At 47.4% G+C, this 23,775-nt stretch overlaps 1 protein-coding gene across 1 annotated transcript in view; it reads left to right on the top strand.

Moving 5' to 3' along the window:
* Nucleotides 1-23,775, top strand: part of LOC140729913 (adenylate cyclase type 8-like) — a 177,415-nt gene that overhangs the window by 115,361 nt on the left and 38,279 nt on the right. Inside the window, exons 3-4 of the mRNA XM_073050085.1 lie at nt 16,529-16,653; nt 20,317-20,428. Of these exons, the coding sequence (XP_072906186.1) occupies nt 16,529-16,653; nt 20,317-20,428 (237 nt within the window). The remainder of the gene's footprint in view (nt 1-16,528; nt 16,654-20,316; nt 20,429-23,775) is intronic.

Raw genomic sequence — 23,775 nt, 5'->3', positions numbered from 1 at the left:
CATATCCCCCATTGCATCATCTCCCCATATCCCCATCACACTATCTGTTCATATCCCCATCAGACTGTCTGTTCATATCCCCCATTGCACTCTGTTCATATCCCCATCAGACTGTCCGTTCATATCCCCCATTGCACCAACTCCCCATATCCCCGTCACACTGTCTGTTCATATCCCCCATTGCACTGTCTGTTCATATCCCCATCACACTGTCTGTTCATATCCCCATCAGACTGTCTGTTCATATCCCCCATTGCACCAACTCCACATATCCCCATCACACTGTCTGTTCATATCCCCCATTGCACTCTGTTCATATCCCCATCAGACTGTCCCTTCATATCCCCCATTGCACCAACTCCCCATATCCACATCACACTGTCTGTTCATATCCCCCATCAGAATGTCTGTTCATATCCCACATTGCACCAACTCCCCGTATCCCCATCACACTGTCTGTTCATATCCCCATCAGACTGTCTGTTCATATCCCCATCACATTGTCTGTTCATATCCCCCATCACATTGTCTGTTCATATCCCCCATCACACTGTCTGTTCATATCCCCCATTGCACTGTCTCCCCATATCCCCATCACACTCTCTGTTTATATCCCTCATTGCACTGTCTCCCCATATCCCCATCACACTGTCTGTTCCTATCCCCATCACACTGTCTGTTCATATCCCCCATCACACTGTCTGTTCATATCGCCCATTGCACTGTCTGCCCATATCCCCATCACACTGTCTGTTCATATCCCCATCACACTGTCTGTTCCTATCCCCATCACACTGTCTGTTCATATCCCCCATCACACTGTCTGTTCATATCCCTCATTACACTGTCTGCCCATATCCCCATCATACTGTCTGTTCATATCCCCTTTGCAACATCTCCCCATAACCCTCATCACACTGTCTCCCCATATCTCCCGTCGCACTGTCTGCCCATATCCCCATCACACTGTCTGTTCATATCCCCATCACACTGTCTGTTCATATCTTCTTTGCAACATCTCCCCATAACCCCCATCACACTGTCTGTTCATATCCCTCATTACACTGTCTCCCCATATCCCCATCACCCTGACTGTTCATATCCCCAATTGCACCAACTCCCCATATCCCCTTCACACTGTCTGTTCATATTCCCATCACACTGTCTGTTCATATCCCCCATCACAGTGTCTGTTCATATCCCCCATCACACTGACTCTTCATATCCCTCATTGCACAGTCTCCCCATATCCCCATCACACTGTTCATGTCCCATTTGCAACATCTCCCTATAACCCCCATCACACTGTCTGTTCATATCCCCCATTGCACTGTCTGTTCATATCCCCATCACACTGACTGTTCATATCCCCCATTGCACTGTCTGTTCATATCCCCATCAGACTGTCTGTTCATATCCCCCATTGCACCAACTCCACATATCCCCATCACACTGTCTGTTCATATCCCCATCAGACAGTCTGTTCATATCCCCTATTGCACCAACTCCGCATATCCCCATCACACTGTCTGTTCATATCCCCATCAGACTGTCTGTTCATATCCCCCATTGCACTCTATTCATATCCCCATCAGACTGTCCGTTCATATCCCCCATTGCACCAACTCCCCATATCCCCATCACACTGTCTGTTCATATCCCCCATTGCACTGTCTGTTCATATCCCCATCACACTGTCTGTTCCTATCCCCATCACACTGTCTGTTCATATCCCCCATCACACTGTCTGTTCATATCCCTCATTACACTGTCTGCCCATATCCCCATCATACTGTCTGTTCATATCCCCTTTGCAACATCTCCCCATAACCCTCATCACACTGTCTCCCCACATCTCCCGTCGCACTGTCTGCCCATATCCCCATCACACTGTCTGTTCATATCCCCCATCACACTGTCTGTTCATATCCCCATCACACTGTCTGTTCATATCCCCCATCACACTGTCTGTTCATATCCCCATCACACTGTCTGTTCATATTCCCCATTGCACCAACTCCCCATATCCCCATCACACTGTCTGTTCATATCCCCCATTGCACTGTCTGTTCATATCCCCATCACACTGTCTGTTCCTATCCCCATCACACTGTCTGTTCATATCCCCCATCACACTGTCTGTTCATATCCCTCATTACACTGTCTGCCCATATCCCCATCATACTGTCTGTTCATATCCCCTTTGCAACATCTCCCCATAACCCTCATCACACTGTCTCCCCACATCTCCCGTCGCACTGTCTGCCCATATCCCCATCACACTGTCTGTTCATATCCCCCATCACACTGTCTGTTCATATCCCCATCACACTGTCTGTTCATATCCCCATCACACTGACTGTTCATATCCCCCATTGCACTGTCTGTTCATATCCCCATCAGACTGTCTGTTCATATCCCCCATTGCACCAACTCCACATATCCCCATCACACTGTCTGTTCATATCCCCATCAGACTGTCTGTTCATATCCCCTATTGCACCAACTCCGCATATCCCCATCACACTGTCTGTTCATATCCCCATCAGACTGTCTGTTCATATCCCCCATTGCACTCTGTTCATATCCCCATCATACTGTCTGATCATATCCCCCATTGCAGCATCTCCTCATATCCCCATCACACTGTCTGTTCATATCCCCCATTGCACTCTCCCCATATCCCCATCACCCTGACTGTTCATATCCCCATTGCACCATCTCCCCATATCCCCATCATACTGACTGTTCATATCCCCAATTGCACCAACTCCCCGTATCCCTATCACATTGTCTGTTCATATCCCCCATCACATTGTCTGTTCATATCCCCCATCACACTGTCTGTTCATATCCCCCATTGCACTCTGTTCATATCCCCATCAGACTGTCCCTTCATATCCCCCATTGCACCAACTCCCCATATCCACATCACACTGTCTGTTCATATCCCCCATCAGAATGTCTGTTCATATCCCCCATTGCACCAACTCCCCGTATCCCCATCACACTGTCTGTTCATATCCCCATCAGACTGTCTGTTCATATCCCCATCACATTGTCTGTTCATATCCCCCATCACATTGTCTGTTCATATCCCCCATCACACTGTCTGTTCATATCCCCCATTGCACTGTCTCCCCATATCCCCATCACACTCTCTGTTTATATCCCTCATTGCACTGTCTCCCCATATCCCCATCACACTGTCTGTTCATATCCCCCATCACACTGTCTGTTCATATCGCCCATTGCCCTGTCTACCCATATCCCCATCACACTGTCTGTTCCTATCCCCATCACACTGTCTGTTCATATCCCCCATCACACTGTCTGTTCATATCCCTCATTACACTGTCTGCCCATATCCCCATCATACTGTCTGTTCATATCCCCTTTGCAACATCTCCCCATAACCCTCATCACACTGTCTCCCCATATCTCCCGTCGCACTGTCTGCCCATATCCCCATCACACTGTCTGTTCATATCCCCATCACACTGTCTGTTCATATCTTCTTTGCAACATCTCCCCATAACCCCCATCACACTGTCTGTTCATATCCCTCATTACACTGTCTCCCCATATCCCCATCACCCTGACTGTTCATATCCCCAATTGCACCAACTCCCCATATCCCCTTCACACTGTCTGTTCATATTCCCATCACACTGTCTGTTCATATCCCCCATCACAGTGTCTGTTCATATCCCCCATCACACTGACTCTTCATATCCCTCATTGCACAGTCTCCCCATATCCCCATCACACTGTTCATGTCCCATTTGCAACATCTCCCTATAACCCCCATCACACTGTCTGTTCATATCCCCATCACACTGACTGTTCATATCCCCCATCACACTGTCTGTTCATATCCCCATCACACTGTCTGTTCATATCCCCATCACACTGACTGTTCATATCCCCCATTACACTGTCTGTTCATATCCCTATCAGACTGTCTGTTCATATCCCCCATTGCACTGTCTGTTCATATCCCCATCACACTGACTGTTCATATCCCCCATTGCACTGTCTGTTCATATCCCCATCAGACTGTCTGTTCATATCCCCCATTGCACCAACTCCACATATCCCCATCACACTGTCTGTTCATATCCCCATCAGACTGTCTGTTCATATCCCCTATTGCACCAACTCCGCATATCCCCATCACACTGTCTGTTCATATCCCCATCAGACTGTCTGTTCATATCCCCCATTGCACTCTGTTCATATCCCCATCAGACTGTCCGTTCATATCCCCCATTGCACCAACTCCCCATATCCCCATCACACTGTCTGTTCATATCCCCCATTGCACTGTCTGTTCATATCCCCATCACACTGTCTGTTCCTATCCCCATCACACTGTCTGTTCATATCCCCCATCACACTGTCTGTTCATATCCCTCATTACACTGTCTGCCCATATCCCCATCATACTGTCTGTTCATATCCCCTTTGCAACATCTCCCCATAACCCTCATCACACTGTCTCCCCACATCTCCCGTCGCACTGTCTGCCCATATCCCCATCACACTGTCTGTTCATATCCCCATCACACTGTCTGTTCATATCCCCCATCACACTGTCTGTTCATATCCCCATCACACTGTCTGTTCATATCCCCCATTGCACTGTCTGTTCATATCCCCATCACACTGACTGTTCATATCCCCCATTGCACTGTCTGTTCATATCCCCATCAGACTGTCTGTTCATATCCCCCATTGCACCAACTCCACATATCCCCATCACACTGTCTGTTCATATCCCCATCAGACTGTCTGTTCATATCCCCTATTGCACCAACTCCGCATATCCCCATCACACTGTCTGTTCATATCCCCATCAGACTGTCTGTTCATATCCCCCATTGCACTCTGTTCATATCCCCATCAGACTGTCCGTTCATATCCCCCATTGCACCAACTCCCCATATCCCCATCACACTGTCTGTTCATATCCCCCATTGCACTGTCTGTTCATATCCCCATCACACTGTCTGTTCCTATCCCCATCACACTGTCTGTTCATATCCCCCATCACACTGTCTGTTCATATCCCCCATCACACTGTCTGTTCATATCCCCATTGCACCATCTCCTCATATCCCCATCATACTGTCTGTTCATATCTTCTTTGCAACATCTCCCCATAACCCCCATCACACTGTCTGTTCATATCCCTCATTACACTGTCTCCCCATATCCCCATCACCCTGACTGTTCATATCCCCCATTGCATCATCTCACCATATCCCCATCACACTGTCTGTTCATATCCCCATCACCGTCTGTTCATATCCCCATCATACTGTCTGATCATATCCCCATCACCGTCTGTTCATATCCCCATCACACTGTCTGATCATATCCCCCATTGCAGCATCTCCTCATATCCCCATCACACTGTCTGTTCATATCCCCCATTGCACTCTCCCCATATCCCCATCACCCTGACTGTTCATATCCCCATTGCACCATCTCCCCATATCCCCATCATACTGACTGTTCATATCCCCAATTGCACCAACTCCCCATATCCCCATCATACTGACTGTTCATATCCCCAATTGCACCAACTCCCCATATCCCCTTCACACTGTCTGTTCATATTCCCATCACACTGTCTGTTCATATCCCCCATCACAATGTCTGTTCATATCCCCCATCACACTGACTCTTCATATCCCTCATTGCACAGTCACCCCATATCCCCATCACACTGTTCATGTCCCATTTGCAACATCTCCCTATAACCCCCATCACACTGTCTGTTCATATCCCCATCACACTGACTGTTCATATCCCCCATTGCACTGTCTGTTCATATCCCTATCAGACTGTCTGTTCATATCCCCCATTGCACTGTCTGTTCATATCCCCATCACACTGACTGTTCATATCCCCCATTGCACTGTCTGTTCATATCCCCATCAGACTGTCTGTTCATATCCCCCATTGCACCAACTCCACATATCCCCATCACACTGTCTGTTCATATCCCCATCAGACTGTCTGTTCATATCCCCTATTGCACCAACTCCGCATATCCCCATCACACTGTCTGTTCATATCCCCATCAGACTGTCTGTTCATATCCCCATCACATTGTCTGTTCATATCCCCCATCACATTGTCTGTTCATATCCCCCATCACACTGTCTGTTCATATCCCCCATTGCACTGTCTCCCCATATCCCCATCACACTCTCTGTTTATATCCCTCATTGCACTGTCTCCCCATATCCCCATCACACTGTCTGTTCCTATCCCCATTACACTGTCTGTTCATATCCCCCATCACACTGTCTGTTCATATCGCCCATTGCACTGTCTGCCCATATCCCCATCACACTGTCTGTTCCTATCCCCATCTCACTGTCTGTTCATATCCCCCATCACACTGTCTGTTCATATCCCTCATTACACTGTCTGCCCATATCCCCATCATACTGTCTGTTCATATCCCCTTTGCAACATCTCCCCATAACCCTCATCACACTGTCTCCCCATATCTCCCGTCGCACTGTCTGCCCATATCCCCATCACACTGTCTGTTCATATCCCCATCACACTGTCTGTTCATATCTTCTTTGCAACATCTCCCCATAACCCCCATCACACTGTCTGTTCATATCCCTCATTACACTGTCTCCCCATATCCCCATCACCCTGACTGTTCATATCCCCAATTGCACCAACTCCCCATATCCCCTTCACACTGTCTGTTCATATTCCCATCACACTGTCTGTTCATATCCCCCATCACAGTGTCTGTTCATATCCCCCATCACACTGACTCTTCATATCCCTCATTGCACAGTCTCCCCATATCCCCATCACACTGTTCATGTCCCATTTGCAACATCTCCCTATAACCCCCATCACACTGTCTGTTCATATCCCCATCACACTGACTGTTCATATCCCCCATTGCACTGTCTGTTCATATCCCTATCAGACTGTCTGTTCATATCCCCCATTGCACTGTCTGTTCATATCCCCATCACACTGACTGTTCATATCCCCCATTGCACTGTCTGTTCATATCCCCATCAGACTGTCTGTTCATATCCCCCATTGCACCAACTCCACATATCCCCATCACACTGTCTGTTCATATCCCCATCAGACTGTCTGTTCATATCCCCTATTGCACCAACTCCGCATATCCCCATCACACTGTCTGTTCATATCCCCATCAGACTGTCTGTTCATATCCCCCATTGCACTCTGTTCATATCCCCATCAGACTGTCCGTTCATATCCCCCATTGCACCAACTCCCCATATCCCCATCACACTGTCTGTTCATATCCCCCATTGCACTGTCTGTTCATATCCCCATCACACTGTCTGTTCCTATCCCCATCACACTGTCTGTTCATATCCCCCATCACACTGTCTGTTCATATCCCTCATTACACTGTCTGCCCATATCCCCATCATACTGTCTGTTCATATCCCCTTTGCAACATCTCCCCATAACCCTCATCACACTGTCTCCCCACATCTCCCGTCGCACTGTCTGCCCATATCCCCATCACACTGTCTGTTCATATCCCCATCACACTGTCTGTTCATATCCCCCATCACACTGTCTGTTCATATCCCCATCACACTGTCTGTTCATATCCCCCATTGCACTGTCTGTTCATATCCCCATCACACTGACTGTTCATATCCCCCATTGCACTGTCTGTTCATATCCCCATCAGACTGTCTGTTCATATCCCCCATTGCACCAACTCCACATATCCCCATCACACTGTCTGTTCATATCCCCATCAGACTGTCTGTTCATATCCCCTATTGCACCAACTCCGCATATCCCCATCACACTGTCTGTTCATATCCCCATCAGACTGTCTGTTCATATCCCCCATTGCACTCTGTTCATATCCCCATCAGACTGTCCGTTCATATCCCCCATTGCACCAACTCCCCATATCCCCATCACACTGTCTGTTCATATCCCCCATTGCACTGTCTGTTCATATCCCCATCACACTGTCTGTTCCTATCCCCATCACACTGTCTGTTCATATCCCCCATCACACTGTCTGTTCATATCCCCCATCACACTGTCTGTTCATATCCCCATTGCACCATCTCCTCATATCCCCATCATACTGTCTGTTCATATCTTCTTTGCAACATCTCCCCATAACCCCCATCACACTGTCTGTTCATATCCCTCATTACACTGTCTCCCCATATCCCCATCACCCTGACTGTTCATATCCCCCATTGCATCATCTCACCATATCCCCATCACACTGTCTGTTCATATCCCCATCACCGTCTGTTCATATCCCCATCATACTGTCTGATCATATCCCCCATTGCAGCATCTCCTCATATCCCCATCACACTGTCTGTTCATATCCCCCATTGCACTCTCCCCATATCCCCATCACCCTGACTGTTCATATCCCCATTGCACCATCTCCCCATATCCCCATCATACTGACTGTTCATATCCCCAATTGCACCAACTCCCCATATCCCCATCATACTGACTGTTCATATCCCCAATTGCACCAACTCCCCATATCCCCTTCACACTGTCTGTTCATATTCCCATCACACTGTCTGTTCATATCCCCCATCACAATGTCTGTTCATATCCCCCATCACACTGACTCTTCATATCCCTCATTGCACAGTCACCCCATATCCCCATCACACTGTTCATGTCCCATTTGCAACATCTCCCTATAACCCCCATCACACTGTCTGTTCATATCCCCATCACACTGACTGTTCATATCCCCCATTGCACTGTCTGTTCATATCCCTATCAGACTGTCTGTTCATATCCCCCATTGCACTGTCTGTTCATATCCCCATCACACTGACTGTTCATATCCCCCATTGCACTGTCTGTTCATATCCCCATCAGACTGTCTGTTCATATCCCCCATTGCACCAACTCCACATATCCCCATCACACTGTCTGTTCATATCCCCATCAGACTGTCTGTTCATATCCCCTATTGCACCAACTCCGCATATCCCCATCACACTGTCTGTTCATATCCCCATCAGACTGTCTGTTCATATCCCCCATTGCACTCTGTTCATATCCCCATCAGACTGTCCGTTCATATCCCCCATTGCACCAACTCCCCATATCCCCATCACACTGTCTGTTCATACCCCCCATTGCACTGTTTGTTCATATCTCCATCACACTGTCTGTTCCTATCCCGATCACACTGTCTGTTCATATCCCCCATCACACTGTCTGTTCATATCCCTCATTACACTGTCTGCCCATATCCCCATCATACTGTCTGTTCATATCCCCTTTGCAACATCTCCCCATAACCCTCATCACACTGTCTCCCCATATCTCCCGTCGCACTGTCTGCCCATATCCCCATCACACTGTCTGTTCATATCCCCCATCACACTGTCTGTTCATATCCCCATCACACTGTCTGTTCATATCCCCCATCACACTGTCTGTTCATATCCCCCATCACACTGTCTGTTCATATCCCCATCACACTGTCTGTTCCTATCCCCATTGCACCATCTCCTCATATCCCCATCATACTGTCTGTTCATATCTTCTTTGCAACATCTCCCCATAACCCCCATCACACTGTCTGTTCATATCCCCCATCACACTGTCTGTTCATATCCCTCATTAAACTGTCTCCCCATATCCCCATCACCCTGATTGTTCATATCCCCCATTGCATCATCTCACCATATCCCCATCACACTGTCTGTTCATATCCCCATCACACTGTCTGTTCATATCCCCATCACACTGTCTGTTCATATCTCCATCACCGTCTGTTCATATCCCCATCATACTGTCTGATCATATCCCCCATTGCACCATCTCCTCATATCCCCATCACACTGTCTGTTCATATCCCCCATTGCACTCTCCCCATATCCCCATCACCCTGACTGTTCATATCCCCATTGCACCATCTCCCCATATCCCCATTATACTGACTGTTCATATCCCCAATTGCACCAACTCCCCATATCCCCTTCACACTGTCTGTTGATATTCCCATCACACTGTCTGTTCATATCCCCCATCACAATGTCTGTTCATATCCCCCATCACACTGACTCTTCATATCCCTCATTGCACAGTCTCCCCATATCCCCATCACACTGTTCATGTCCCATTTGCAACATCTCCCTATAACCCCCATCACACTGTCTGTTCATATCCCCATCAGACTGTCTGTTCATATCCCCATCACACTGTCTGTTCATATCCCCATCACACTGTCTGTTCATATCCCCATCACACTGTCTGTTCATATCCCCATCACACTGTCTGTTCATATCCCCATCAGACTGTCTGTTCATATCCCCCATTGCACCAACTCCACATATCCCCATCACACTGTCTGTTCATATCCCCATCAGACTGTCTGTTCATATCCCCTATTGCACCAACTCCGCATATCCCCATCACACTGTCTGTTCATATCCCCATCAGACTGTCTGTTCATATCCCCCATTGCACTCTGTTCATATCCCCATCAGACTGTCCGTTCATATCCCCCATTGCACCAACTCCCCATATCCCCATCACACTGTCTGTTCATATCCCCCATTGCACTGTCTGTTCATATCCCCATCACACTGACTGTTCATATCCCCATCAGACTGTCTGTTCATATCCCCTATTGCACCAACTCCACATATCCCCATCACACTGTCTGTTCATATCCCCATCAGACTGTCTGTTCATATCCCCCATCACATTGTCTGTTCATATCCCCCATCACACTGTCTGTTCATATCCCCCATTGCACTGTATCCCCATATCCCCATCACGCTGTCTGTTTATATCCCTCATTGCACCATCTCCCCATATCCCCATCATACTGTCTGATCATATCCCCATCACACTGTCTGTACATATCCCCCATTGCACTGACTCCCCATATCCCCAGCACACTCTCTGTTTATATCCCTCATTGCACTGTCTCCCCATGTCCCTATCACACTGTCTGTTCATATCTCCATCACACTGTCTGTTCATATCCCCTATTGCACTTTCTCCCCATATCCCCTTCACACTGTCTGTTCATATTCCCATCACACTGTCTGTTCATATCCCCCATCACAGTGTCTGTTCATATCCCCCATCACACTGACTCTTCATATCCCTCATTGCACAGTCTCCCCATATCCCCATCACACTGTTCATGTCCCATTTGCAACATCTCCCTATAACCCCCATCACACTGTCTGTTCATATCCCCATCACACTGACTGTTCATATCCCCCATTGCACTGTCTGTTCATATCCCTATCAGACTGTCTGTTCATATCCCCCATTGCACTGTCTGTTCATATCCCCATCACACTGACTGTTCATATCCCCCATTGCACTGTCTGTTCATATCCCCATCAGACTGTCTGTTCATATCCCCCATTGCACCAACTCCACATATCCCCATCACACTGTCTGTTCATATCCCCATCAGACTGTCTGTTCATATCCCCCATTGCACTCTGTTCATATCCCCATCAGACTGTCCGTTCATATCCCCCATTGCACCAACTCCCCATATCCCCATCACACTGTCTGTTCATATCCCCCATTGCACTGTCTGTTCATATCCCCATCACACTGTCTGTTCCTATCCCCATCACACTGTCTGTTCATATCCCCCATCACACTGTCTGTTCATATCCCTCATTACACTGTCTGCCCATATCCCCATCATACTGTCTGTTCATATCCCCTTTGCAACATCTCCCCATAACCCTCATCACACTGTCTCCCCACATCTCCCGTCGCACTGTCTGCCCATATCCCCATCACACTGTCTGTTCATATCCCCATCACACTGTCTGTTCATATCCCCCATCACACTGTCTGTTCATATCCCCATCACACTGTCTGTTCATATCCCCCATTGCACTGTCTGTTCATATCCCCATCACACTGACTGTTCATATCCCCCATTGCACTGTCTGTTCATATCCCCATCAGACTGTCTGTTCATATCCCCCATTGCACCAACTCCACATATCCCCATCACACTGTCTGTTCATATCCCCATCAGACTGTCTGTTCATATCCCCTATTGCACCAACTCCGCATATCCCCATCACACTGTCTGTTCATATCCCCATCAGACTGTCTGTTCATATCCCCCATTGCACTCTGTTCATATCCCCATCAGACTGTCCGTTCATATCCCCCATTGCACCAACTCCCCATATCCCCATCACACTGTCTGTTCATATCCCCCATTGCACTGTCTGTTCATATCCCCATCACACTGTCTGTTCCTATCCCCATCACACTGTCTGTTCATATCCCCCATCACACTGTCTGTTCATATCCCCCATCACACTGTCTGTTCATATCCCCATTGCACCATCTCCTCATATCCCCATCATACTGTCTGTTCATATCTTCTTTGCAACATCTCCCCATAACCCCCATCACACTGTCTGTTCATATCCCTCATTACACTGTCTCCCCATATCCCCATCACCCTGACTGTTCATATCCCCCATTGCATCATCTCACCATATCCCCATCACACTGTCTGTTCATATCCCCATCACCGTCTGTTCATATCCCCATCATACTGTCTGATCATATCCCCCATTGCAGCATCTCCTCATATCCCCATCACACTGTCTGTTCATATCCCCCATTGCACTCTCCCCATATCCCCATCACCCTGACTGTTCATATCCCCATTGCACCATCTCCCCATATCCCCATCATACTGACTGTTCATATCCCCAATTGCACCAACTCCCCATATCCCCATCATACTGACTGTTCATATCCCCAATTGCACCAACTCCCCATATCCCCTTCACACTGTCTGTTCATATTCCCATCACACTGTCTGTTCATATCCCCCATCACAATGTCTGTTCATATCCCCCATCACACTGACTCTTCATATCCCTCATTGCACAGTCACCCCATATCCCCATCACACTGTTCATGTCCCATTTGCAACATCTCCCTATAACCCCCATCACACTGTCTGTTCATATCCCCATCACACTGACTGTTCATATCCCCCATTGCACTGTCTGTTCATATCCCTATCAGACTGTCTGTTCATATCCCCCATTGCACTGTCTGTTCATATCCCCATCACACTGACTGTTCATATCCCCCATTGCACTGTCTGTTCATATCCCCATCAGACTGTCTGTTCATATCCCCCATTGCACCAACTCCACATATCCCCATCACACTGTCTGTTCATATCCCCATCAGACTGTCTGTTCATATCCCCTATTGCACCAACTCCGCATATCCCCATCACACTGTCTGTTCATATCCCCATCAGACTGTCTGTTCATATCCCCCATTGCACTCTGTTCATATCCCCATCAGACTGTCCGTTCATATCCCCCATTGCACCAACTCCCCATATCCCCATCACACTGTCTGTTCATATCCCCCATTGCACTCTCCCCATATCCCCATCACCCTGACTGTTCATATCCCCATTGCACCATCTCCCCATATCCCCATCATACTGACTGTTCATATCCCCAATTGCACCAACTCCCCATATCCCCATCATACTGACTGTTCATATCCCCAATTGCACCAACTCCCCATATCCCCTTCACACTGTCTGTTCATATTCCCATCACACTGTCTGTTCATATCCCCCATCACAATGTCTGTTCATATCCCCCATCACACTGACTCTTCATATCCCTCATTGCACAGTCACCCCATATCCCCATCACACTGTTCATGTCCCATTTGCAACATCTCCCTATAACCCCCATCACACTGTCTGTTCATATCCCCATCACACTGACTGTTCATATCCCCCATTGCACTGTCTGTTCATATCCCTATCAGACTGTCTGTTCATATCCCCCATTGCACTGTCTGTTCATATCCCCATCACACTGACTGTTCATATCCCCCATTGCACTGTCTGTTCATATCCCCATCAGACTGTCTGTTCATATCCCCCATTGCACCAACTCCACATATCCCCATCACACTGTCTGTTCATATCCCCATCAGACTGTCTGTTCATATCCCCTATTGCACCAACTCCGCATATCCCCATCACACTGTCTGTTCATATCCCCATCAGACTGTCTGTTCATATCCCCCATTGCACTCTGTTCATATCCCCATCAGACTGTCCGTTCATATCCCCCATTGCACCAACTCCCCATATCCCCATCACACTGTCTGTTCATACCCCCCATTGCACTGTTTGTTCATATCTCCATCACACTGTCTGTTCCTATCCCGATCACACTGTCTGTTCATATCCCCCATCACACTGTCTGTTCATATCCCTCATTACACTGTCTGCCCATATCCCCATCATACTGTCTGTTCATATCCCCTTTGCAACATCTCCCCATAACCCTCATCACACTGTCTCCCCATATCTCCCGTCGCACTGTCTGCCCATATCCCCATCACACTGTCTGTTCATATCCCCCATCACACTGTCTGTTCATATCCCCATCACACTGTCTGTTCATATCCCCCATCACACTGTCTGTTCATATCCCCCATCACACTGTCTGTTCATATCCCCATCACACTGTCTGTTCCTATCCCCATTGCACCATCTCCTCATATCCCCATCATACTGTCTGTTCATATCTTCTTTGCAACATCTCCCCATAACCCCCATCACACTGTCTGTTCATATCCCCCATCACACTGTCTGTTCATATCCCTCATTAAACTGTCTCCCCATATCCCCATCACCCTGATTGTTCATATCCCCCATTGCATCATCTCACCATATCCCCATCACACTGTCTGTTCATATCCCCATCACACTGTCTGTTCATATCCCCATCACACTGTCTGTTCATATCTCCATCACCGTCTGTTCATATCCCCATCATACTGTCTGATCATATCCCCCATTGCACCATCTCCTCATATCCCCATCACACTGTCTGTTCATATCCCCCATTGCACTCTCCCCATATCCCCATCACCCTGACTGTTCATATCCCCATTGCACCATCTCCCCATATCCCCATTATACTGACTGTTCATATCCCCAATTGCACCAACTCCCCATATCCCCTTCACACTGTCTGTTGATATTCCCATCACACTGTCTGTTCATATCCCCCATCACAATGTCTGTTCATATCCCCCATCACACTGACTCTTCATATCCCTCATTGCACAGTCTCCCCATATCCCCATCACACTGTTCATGTCCCATTTGCAACATCTCCCTATAACCCCCATCACACTGTCTGTTCATATCCCCATCAGACTGTCTGTTCATATCCCCATCACACTGTCTGTTCATATCCCCATCACACTGTCTGTTCATATCCCCATCACACTGTCTGTTCATATCCCCATCACACTGTCTGTTCATATCCCCATCACACTGACTGTTCATATCCCCCATTGCACTGTCTGTTCATATCCCTATCAGACTGTCTGTTCATATCCCCCATTGCACTGTCTGTTCATATCCCCATCACACTGACTGTTCATATCCCCCATTGCACTGTCTGTTCATATCCCCATCAGACTGTCTGTTCATATCCCCCATTGCACCAACTCCACATATCCCCATCACACTGTCTGTTCATATCCCCATCAGACTGTCTGTTCATATCCCCTATTGCACCAACTCCGCATATCCCCATCACACTGTCTGTTCATATCCCCATCAGACTGTCTGTTCATATCTCCCATTGCACTCTGTTCATATCCCCATCAGACTGTCCGTTCATATCCCCCATTGCACCAACTCCCCATATCCCCATCACACTGTCTGTTCATATCCCCCATTGCACTGTCTGTTCATATCCCCATCACACTGACTGTTCATATCCCCATCAGACTGTCTGTTCATATCCCCTATTGCACCAACTCCACATATCCCCATCACACTGTCTGTTCATATCCCCATCAGACTGTCTGTTCATATCCCCCATCACATTGTCTGTTCATATCCCCCATCACACTGTCTGTTCATATCCCCCATTGCACTGTATCCCCATATCCCCATCACGCTGTCTGTTTATATCCCTCATTGCACCATCTCCCCATATCCCCATCATACTGTCTGATCATATCCCCATCACACTGTCTGTACATATCCCCCATTGCACTGACTCCCCATATCCCCAGCACACTCTCTGTTTATATCCCTCATTGCACTGTCTCCCCATGTCCCTATCACACTGTCTGTTCATATCTCCATCACACTGTCTGTTCATATCCCCTATTGCACTTTCTCCCCATATCCCCTTCACACTGTCTGTTCATATCCCCCATCGCACCATCTCCCCATATCCTCCAAGACACCGTCTCCACATTCCTCTATTCCTACAGTGTCTGCATATCCCACAATTTTATACTGTCCTTTAGTCGTGGTTAAGATGGTGTCCCCTGTTGTTCAATAGGTGTAACAATGAGGTTTCTCTGTCTGTCTTTAGATAGTGAAGGGCACTGTGTTCTTTGGCCATTTTATGAAGAAAATCCTCCTTAGCTTTCCTCATTGTGTTTTAAACAGGAGAAGTTGGTACTGTCCGTGCTCCCACAGTTTATGATGCTCGAGATCATTCGTGACATGTCTGAAGAGGTGAGAATGCTGCAAGGTTTCCACAAGATATACGTGCACCAGTATGAGAATGTCAGGTGAGCATAGATACATTGAAGACCCAGCTGCCAGTTAGACAGATGGAAGTTGACACAAGCAGGAACCTCTGACCTGATTTATTATGCATTCGATCAGCAGAGATAAAACTCTGGGTGGATGTGGCATCATGGAGTGGTGTAGACTGCACCAAGTCTCTCAGTGCCAAAGTACGGGGCCAGGGATAAGATGGAGTGGCAGACTGCATGAATGGTGGCTGGGAGAGGTCTAGACTGATCTGTAGGGAACACCCTTTGAGTTGGGTATCAGGCTAGAAACAACATTAGCCCTGTGGGTCAGAATGCAGAGGGGTGGAAGGAACATGGATGTGATGCGGATGTGGGATTGGGGAGATAGGAACAGGGATGGAATGTGAGAAACGGGAATGGAGGGATGGGAACTGGGATGTTATGTAGGTTTTGAAATGGGGCAACAGGAACTGGGATGTAATGTTGGAACTGGAATAAGGAGATGGGAGCAGAGATTTCATGTGAGAATGGGGAGATAAGAACTGGGATGTTATGTGGGAAAGGGAATGGGGAGATGGGAACAAGGATGTAATGTGGGAATGGGGAGAGGAACTGGGATGTAATGTGGGAATGGGAATGGGAAGATGGGAACTGGGATGTAATGTGGGTGTGGGATTGGGGAAATTTGGATGTTATGTGTGACATGAATAGGTAGATGGAAATGAATGTAATGTGATGGGATATTTTTCTCCCAGGGAGGGTAGCTGTGGAGATGGCTGCTCTGGGTGGGGGTTGCTGAGGATTGTGTGAGGCTCTTGCTCTATGCTGGACTTTCTGTGACTTAGCTGTTTTTGAGAATGTGAATGGCAACAGTCTGTGTTTGTGTTGAAGACAGGCTGCTAATGTGTACTTGCTGGAGCTTAGAAGAAGGAGGGAGGGATCTCATTGAATTCTATTGAATATTAAAAGGCCTAGATGTAGAAAGGATGTTTCCTATAGTGGAGGGGTCTAGAGTCAGAGGAAATAGACTCAGAATAGTGGGACTTCCATTTAGAAAGACCATAAGAACTTAAGGTATATGAGTAAAATTAGGCCATTTGGCCCAGCACCATTTCTTCATGGCTATTCAATTTCCTTCTTCTCACTTTATCCCTTCTCCCGTTCTTCCCTTATGTCCCGACTAATCAAGAATCTGCCAACCTCTGCCTTAATTATACGCAATGACTTGGTTTTCACAGCTTGCTGTGGCAAAGAATTCCACAAATTCACCACTCTCTGGCTAAAGAAATCCTTTAACATCTCCATTGCAAAAGGATGCCCCTCTATAATGAGGCTGTGTCCTCTGGTCTTAGACTCTCTCACCATAGGAAACATCCTCAGAATGCTAGAGGAACTCAGCAGTCCAGGCAGCATTTATGGAAAAGAGTACAGTTTCAGGCCAATACAGTTAATCAGGACTTGAAAAACAGATGAGGAGTGGGGGGAGGGGAGGAAGAACTACAAGGTGGTAGGTGAAACTGGGGATGGAGGGATAAAGTAAGGAGCTGAGAAGTTGATTGGTGAGAGATAGAGGGCTGGAAAAGGGGGAAAGGACAGAAGACCATGGAAGAAAGAAAAGGGGGAGGAGCACCACAGGGAGGTGATGGGCAGGTAAAGAGAAAAGGTGAGAGAGGGAAATTGGAATAGAGAATGGTGAAGAGGGGCATTACCGGAAGTTTGAGAAATCAGTGTTCATGCTATCAGGTTGGCGGCTACCCAGATGGAATACAAGGTGTTGCTCCTCTAACCTGAGTGTGGCCTCATTGCGACAATAGAGCAAGCAGTAAATTGTGTATTGAGGACAGGCTACTAACGTGTATTTGTGTTTGGGACAGGCTACTAACATGTATTTGTGTTGAGGACAAGTTGCTAACTTATGTATTTGTGTGGAGGAAGCTTAATGGTCTGAGGGTGGATAAATCTTCTGGACCTGATGGAATGCACCCTCAGGCTCTGAAGGAAGTAGCTGGAGAGATTGCGGAGGCATTAATGGTGATCTTTCAAGAATCGATAGATTCTGGCATCGTACCAGATGACTGGAAAATTGCAAATGTTACTCCACTACTTAAGAAGGGTGGGAGGCAGCAGAAAGCAAACTATAGACCTGTTCGCCTGACATTAGTGATTGGGAAGTTGTTGGAATCGATTGTTAGGGATGAGATTATGGAGTACCTGGAGGCACATGACAAGATAGGCCAAAGCCAGCATGGTTTCCTGAAAGGAAAATCCTGCCTGACTAACCTTCTGGACTTCTTTGAGGAAATTACAAGCAGAGTAGACAAAAGAGATGTAGTAGACGTGGTGTGCTTGGATTTTCAGAAAACCTTTGACAAGGTGTTGCACATGAGGCTGCTTAGCAAGATAAGAGCCCAGAGAACTACAGGGAGGTTACTGGCATGAGTGGAGCATTGGCTGATCAGCAGAAAACAGAGAGTGGGAATAAAGGGATCCCATTCTGGCTGGCTGCCGGTTACCAGTGGAGTTCCACAGGAGTCGGTGTTGGGACCGCAGCTTTTTACGATGTACGTCAATAATTTGGACCATGGGATTAATGGATTTGTGGCTAAGTTTGCCGATGATACAAAGATATGTGGAGGAGCCGGTAGTGTTGAGGAAACAGAGTGCCTGCAGAGAGACTTAGATAGTTTAGGGGAATGGGCAAAGAAGTGGCAAATGGAATACAATGTTGGAAAGTGTACGGTCATGCACTTTGGTGGAAGAAATAAACGGGCAGACTATTATTTAGATGGGGAGAGAATTGAAAATACGGAGATAAAAAGACTTGGGAGTCCTTGTGCAGGATACCCTAAAGATTAACCTCCAGGTTGAGTCAGTTGTGAAGAAGGCGAATGCAATGTTGGCATTCATTTCTAGAGGTATAGAATGTAAGAGCAGGGATGTGATGTTGAGGCTCTATAAGGCACTCGTGAGACCACACTTGGAGTACTGTGTGCAGTTTTGGGCTCCTTATTTTAGAAAGGATATACTGACATTGGAGAGGGTTCAGCGAAGATTCAGGAGAATGATTCCAGGAATGAAAGGGTTACTGTATGAGGAACATCTGGCAGCTCTTGGGCTGCATTCCCTGGAGTTCAGGAGAATGGAGGGTGGGGGAGGAAAGAATCTGATAGAAACATTCCGAATGTTAAAAGGACTGAACAGATTAGATATGGCAAAGTTATTTCCCATGGTAGGGGAGTCTAGGACAAAAGGGCATGAGTTCAGGATTGTAGGACATCCATTCAGAACTGAGATGCGGAGGGTGGTAAATCTGTGGAATTTGTTGCCATGAGTGGCTGTGGAGGCCAGGTCATTGGGTGTATTTAAGGCAGAGATAGATAGGTTCTTGATTAGACAGGGCATCAAAGGGTATGGGGAGAAGACAGGGGAGTGGGGATGACTGGAAGAATTGGATCAGCCCATGTTTGAATGGCGAAGCAGACTCAATGGGTTGAATGTCCTATTTCTGCTCCTCTCTCTTATGGTCTTATGCAATCTGCTAACTTGTGTATTTGTGTTTGGGGTTGGCTGCTAAGTTGGATCTGGGTTCATGAAATTTGCATGAGAATCTTTTCAATCCAATATTCCAGGCTGTGTCTAATTGGCAGTGCAGAATAGCAAAATCTTCTTTGTAACCAGCAACCTGTTTCTCTCCAGTATAATATTTGCAGATATCAAGGGTTTCACCAACTTATCGATTGTTCTGCCACCACATGAACTTGTCCTCTTGTTGGATGAACTCTTTGGGCAGTTTGATGACCTTGCTGAGGTGAGTTCATTTAGTTAGAGATACAGAGTGAAACAGGCCATTGTGGTGGAACAAGCCAAGCCACCCAACAACCCACCTATTTAACCCTAGCCTAATCATAGGATAATTTACTATGACCAATTAACCTGCTCACTGGTACGTCATTGTACTGTAGGGGGAAATCGGAGCACCCGGAGGAAACCCAAATGGTTCGCGGGAAGAACATACAAACTCAGGAGATGAACTCCGAACTCCAAAAGGCAACGAGCTGTAACTATATTGCAGTAACTGCTATGGTACCATGGCACCTATGTTTGGTTCAGTTGGTTCACCAGGTTGGGGCTTACAAATTGGGATATTGACCTCTTGCTTTCCTCTACTCAGTATGCTCACACAAACTCAAAGGGGGAGGAGCAGAATTGTTCCTCTCAACACCAGGAACAGGTCTGACAGCAGGAACTGAAATCTGCTAGGAATACTGAGGGCACTAGCTAACTCTTGTGGAGAGAGAAGCTGAATTAAATTTGAGTCAATATTCTTGTTTGATTTGGAACAAGAAGGCAGCGGGAGAGCACCTAAGGATTTCCAGCGGGAAGACATTTTGAGTTCTCGGGGGAAGAGAGAGGCCAGACTGCGCAGGCATGTGTCGTCAGCCAGTTGAGCGTGAACAGTTTAAAAAGAAGGCAGCCATATCCAGCGGGCAGCGGAGTGAGAGGCAGCAGAATGAAAGGGCTTTGGCTCAATGGGCTTCGGCGGTAACGAGACGAGGTGAGACAGTTGTTGATTGCAAAAGGAGGTAGTATATGTGTGAGGCCAGTTTTCTGTGGTCGGTGTCAGATGTGGGAGGTCCTGGAGTCTCCCAGTGTCCTGGACGGCTACATCTGCACCCGGTGCATCGAGATGCAACTCCTAAGGGACTGTGTTAGGGAACTGGAGATGCAGCTTGATGACCTTCATCTGCTCAGGGAGTGTGAGGAGGTGATAGAGAGGAGTTACAGACAGGTGGTCACTCTGGGGCCACGGGGGACAGAGAAATGAATCACAGTCAGGAGAGGGAAGGGGAAGAGTCAGGTACTAGAGAGTACCGCTGTGGCTGTACCCCTTGACAATAAGTACTTCTGTTTGAGTACTATTGAGGGGGACAGCCTACCTGGGGGAAGCGACAGTGGCCGTGCCTCTGGCACAGAGTCTGGCCCAGTGGCTCAGAAGGATAGGGAAAGGAAGAGGAAGGCAGTAGTGATAGGGAACTCTATAGTCAGGGGTCTGACAGACGATTCTATGGACGCAGGAAAGAAACTCAGATGGTAGTTTGCCTCCCAGGTGCCAGGGTCCGGGATGTTTCTGATTGTGTCCAAGATATCCTGCAGTGGGAGGGAGAACAGTCAGAGGTTGTGGTACATATTGGTACCAATGACATAGGTAGGAAAAGGGAAGAGGTCCTGAAAGAAGACTACAGGGAGTTAGGAAGGAAGTTGAAAAGCAGGACCTCAAAGGTAGTAATCTCGGGATTACTGCCTGTGCCACGTGACAGTGAGAATAGGAATAGAATGAGATGGAGGATAAATGCGTGGCTGAGGGATTGGAGCAGTGGTCAGGGATTCAGATTTCTGGATCATTGGGACCTCTTTTGGAGCGGGTGTGACCTGTACAAAAAGGACGGGTTGCACTTGAATCCCAGGGGCACCAATATTCTGGCGGGCAGGTTTGATAGAGCTGTTGGGGAGGGTTTAAACTAGTTTGGCAGGGGGGTGGGAATCAGAATGTGAGTGCAGAGATTAAGGTAGAAGGACAAGGGCATGATGCTAAGAGTTCTGAGTTGGTGAGGAAGGACAGGCAGGGGACAGAACATAATTGTAGCCAGTTAAAGGGGTTGAAATGTGTCTATTTCAATGCTAGGAGTATTATGAACAAGGAGGATGAACTTAGAGCATGGATTAGTACGTGGAACTACAATGTTGTGGCCGTTACTGAAACTTGGTTGGAGGAAGGGCAGGATTGGATGATGCAGGTCCCGGGGTTCAGGTGTTTTAAAAGGAATAGGATGGGAGGTAGAAAAGGGGGGGGGGAGTGGCATTGCTGCTCATGGATAGTATCACGGCTATAGAAAGGAAGGACACTGCAGAGAGAGTGTCCACTGAGTTGGTCTGGGTGGAAGTCAGAAATAGGAAGGGATCAATCACTGTGCTGGGAGTAGTCTAAAGGCTCCCAAATAGCCCTTGGGACACCGAGGAGCAGATAAGCAGGCAGATTTTAGAATGGTGCAGGAAATACAGGGTAGTAGTTATAGGTGATTTCAACTTCCCTCATATTGACCGGCACCTCCTGAGTGCAAGGGGGATAGATGGGGCTGAATTTGTCAGGTTTGTTCAAGAAGGATTCCTGACACAGTATGTGGACCGGCCGACGAGAGAGGCTATACTGGATCTAGTTCTGGGTAATGAACCTGGTCAGGTGACCGACCTCTTGGTGGGGGGAGCATTTTGGTGAGAGTGACCACAACTCCCTTAGCTTCAGCATAGCTATGGAAAGGGATAAAATCAGACAAAATGGTAAAGTGCTTAACTGGGGAAGGGCTAACTTTGAAGGGATGAGGCAGGAACTAGCGAGAGTAAATTGGAAACAGATGTTCAAAGGGGAAAGCACAGAAGTAATGCGGGAGAAGTTTAGGGACCACTTGAGCTGGGTTCAGGATAGGTTTGTCCCACTGAGGCAAGGAAAAAATGGTAGGAACAAGGAACTGTGGCTGATGAAACATATGAGGCAACTCATCAAGAGGAAAAAGGAAGCATATGTTAGATATAAGAAGCAGGAAGTAGGAGGGGCTTATGAGAAATATAGGGTAGCCAGAAAGGAGCTAAAGAAAGGACTTAGGAGAGCTTGAAGGAGGCATGAGAAGGCCTTGGCATGTAGGATTAAGGAGAACCCCAAGGCGTTCTATGCGTATGTGTAGAACAGGAGGATGACGAGAACAAAGGTGGGACCACTAAAGGATAAAGAGGGAAACATGTGCCTGGAAGCGGTGGAGGTTGGGGAGGTCCTAAATGAATACTTTGCTTCAGTATTCAAAAGTGAAAAGGATCTTAATCAGGATGATGTCGAAGTAGAGCGGGCCTGTGTGCTGGACAATGTGGAGATTAAGGAAGAAGAAGTGCTGGATCTTCTTAAAAACATTAAGATTGATAAATCCCTAGGGCCGGATATGATACACCCCAGGTTGTTGTGGGAATTGAGAGGAGAGATCGCAGGAGCATTAGCTATGATCTTTGAATCATCTTTATAACAATCACAGCACGGAAACAGGCCATTCCGGCCCTCCTAGTCCGTGCCGAACTCTTAATCTCACCTAGTCCCACCTACCCGCACTCAGC

Source organism: Hemitrygon akajei, chromosome 7 (assembly GCF_048418815.1).
Source record: "Hemitrygon akajei chromosome 7, sHemAka1.3, whole genome shotgun sequence".
NCBI lineage: Eukaryota > Metazoa > Chordata > Chondrichthyes > Myliobatiformes > Dasyatidae > Hemitrygon > Hemitrygon akajei.
Note: the sequence above shows the minus strand (reverse complement) of the source record. Positions and strands in the feature narration are given on the sequence as shown.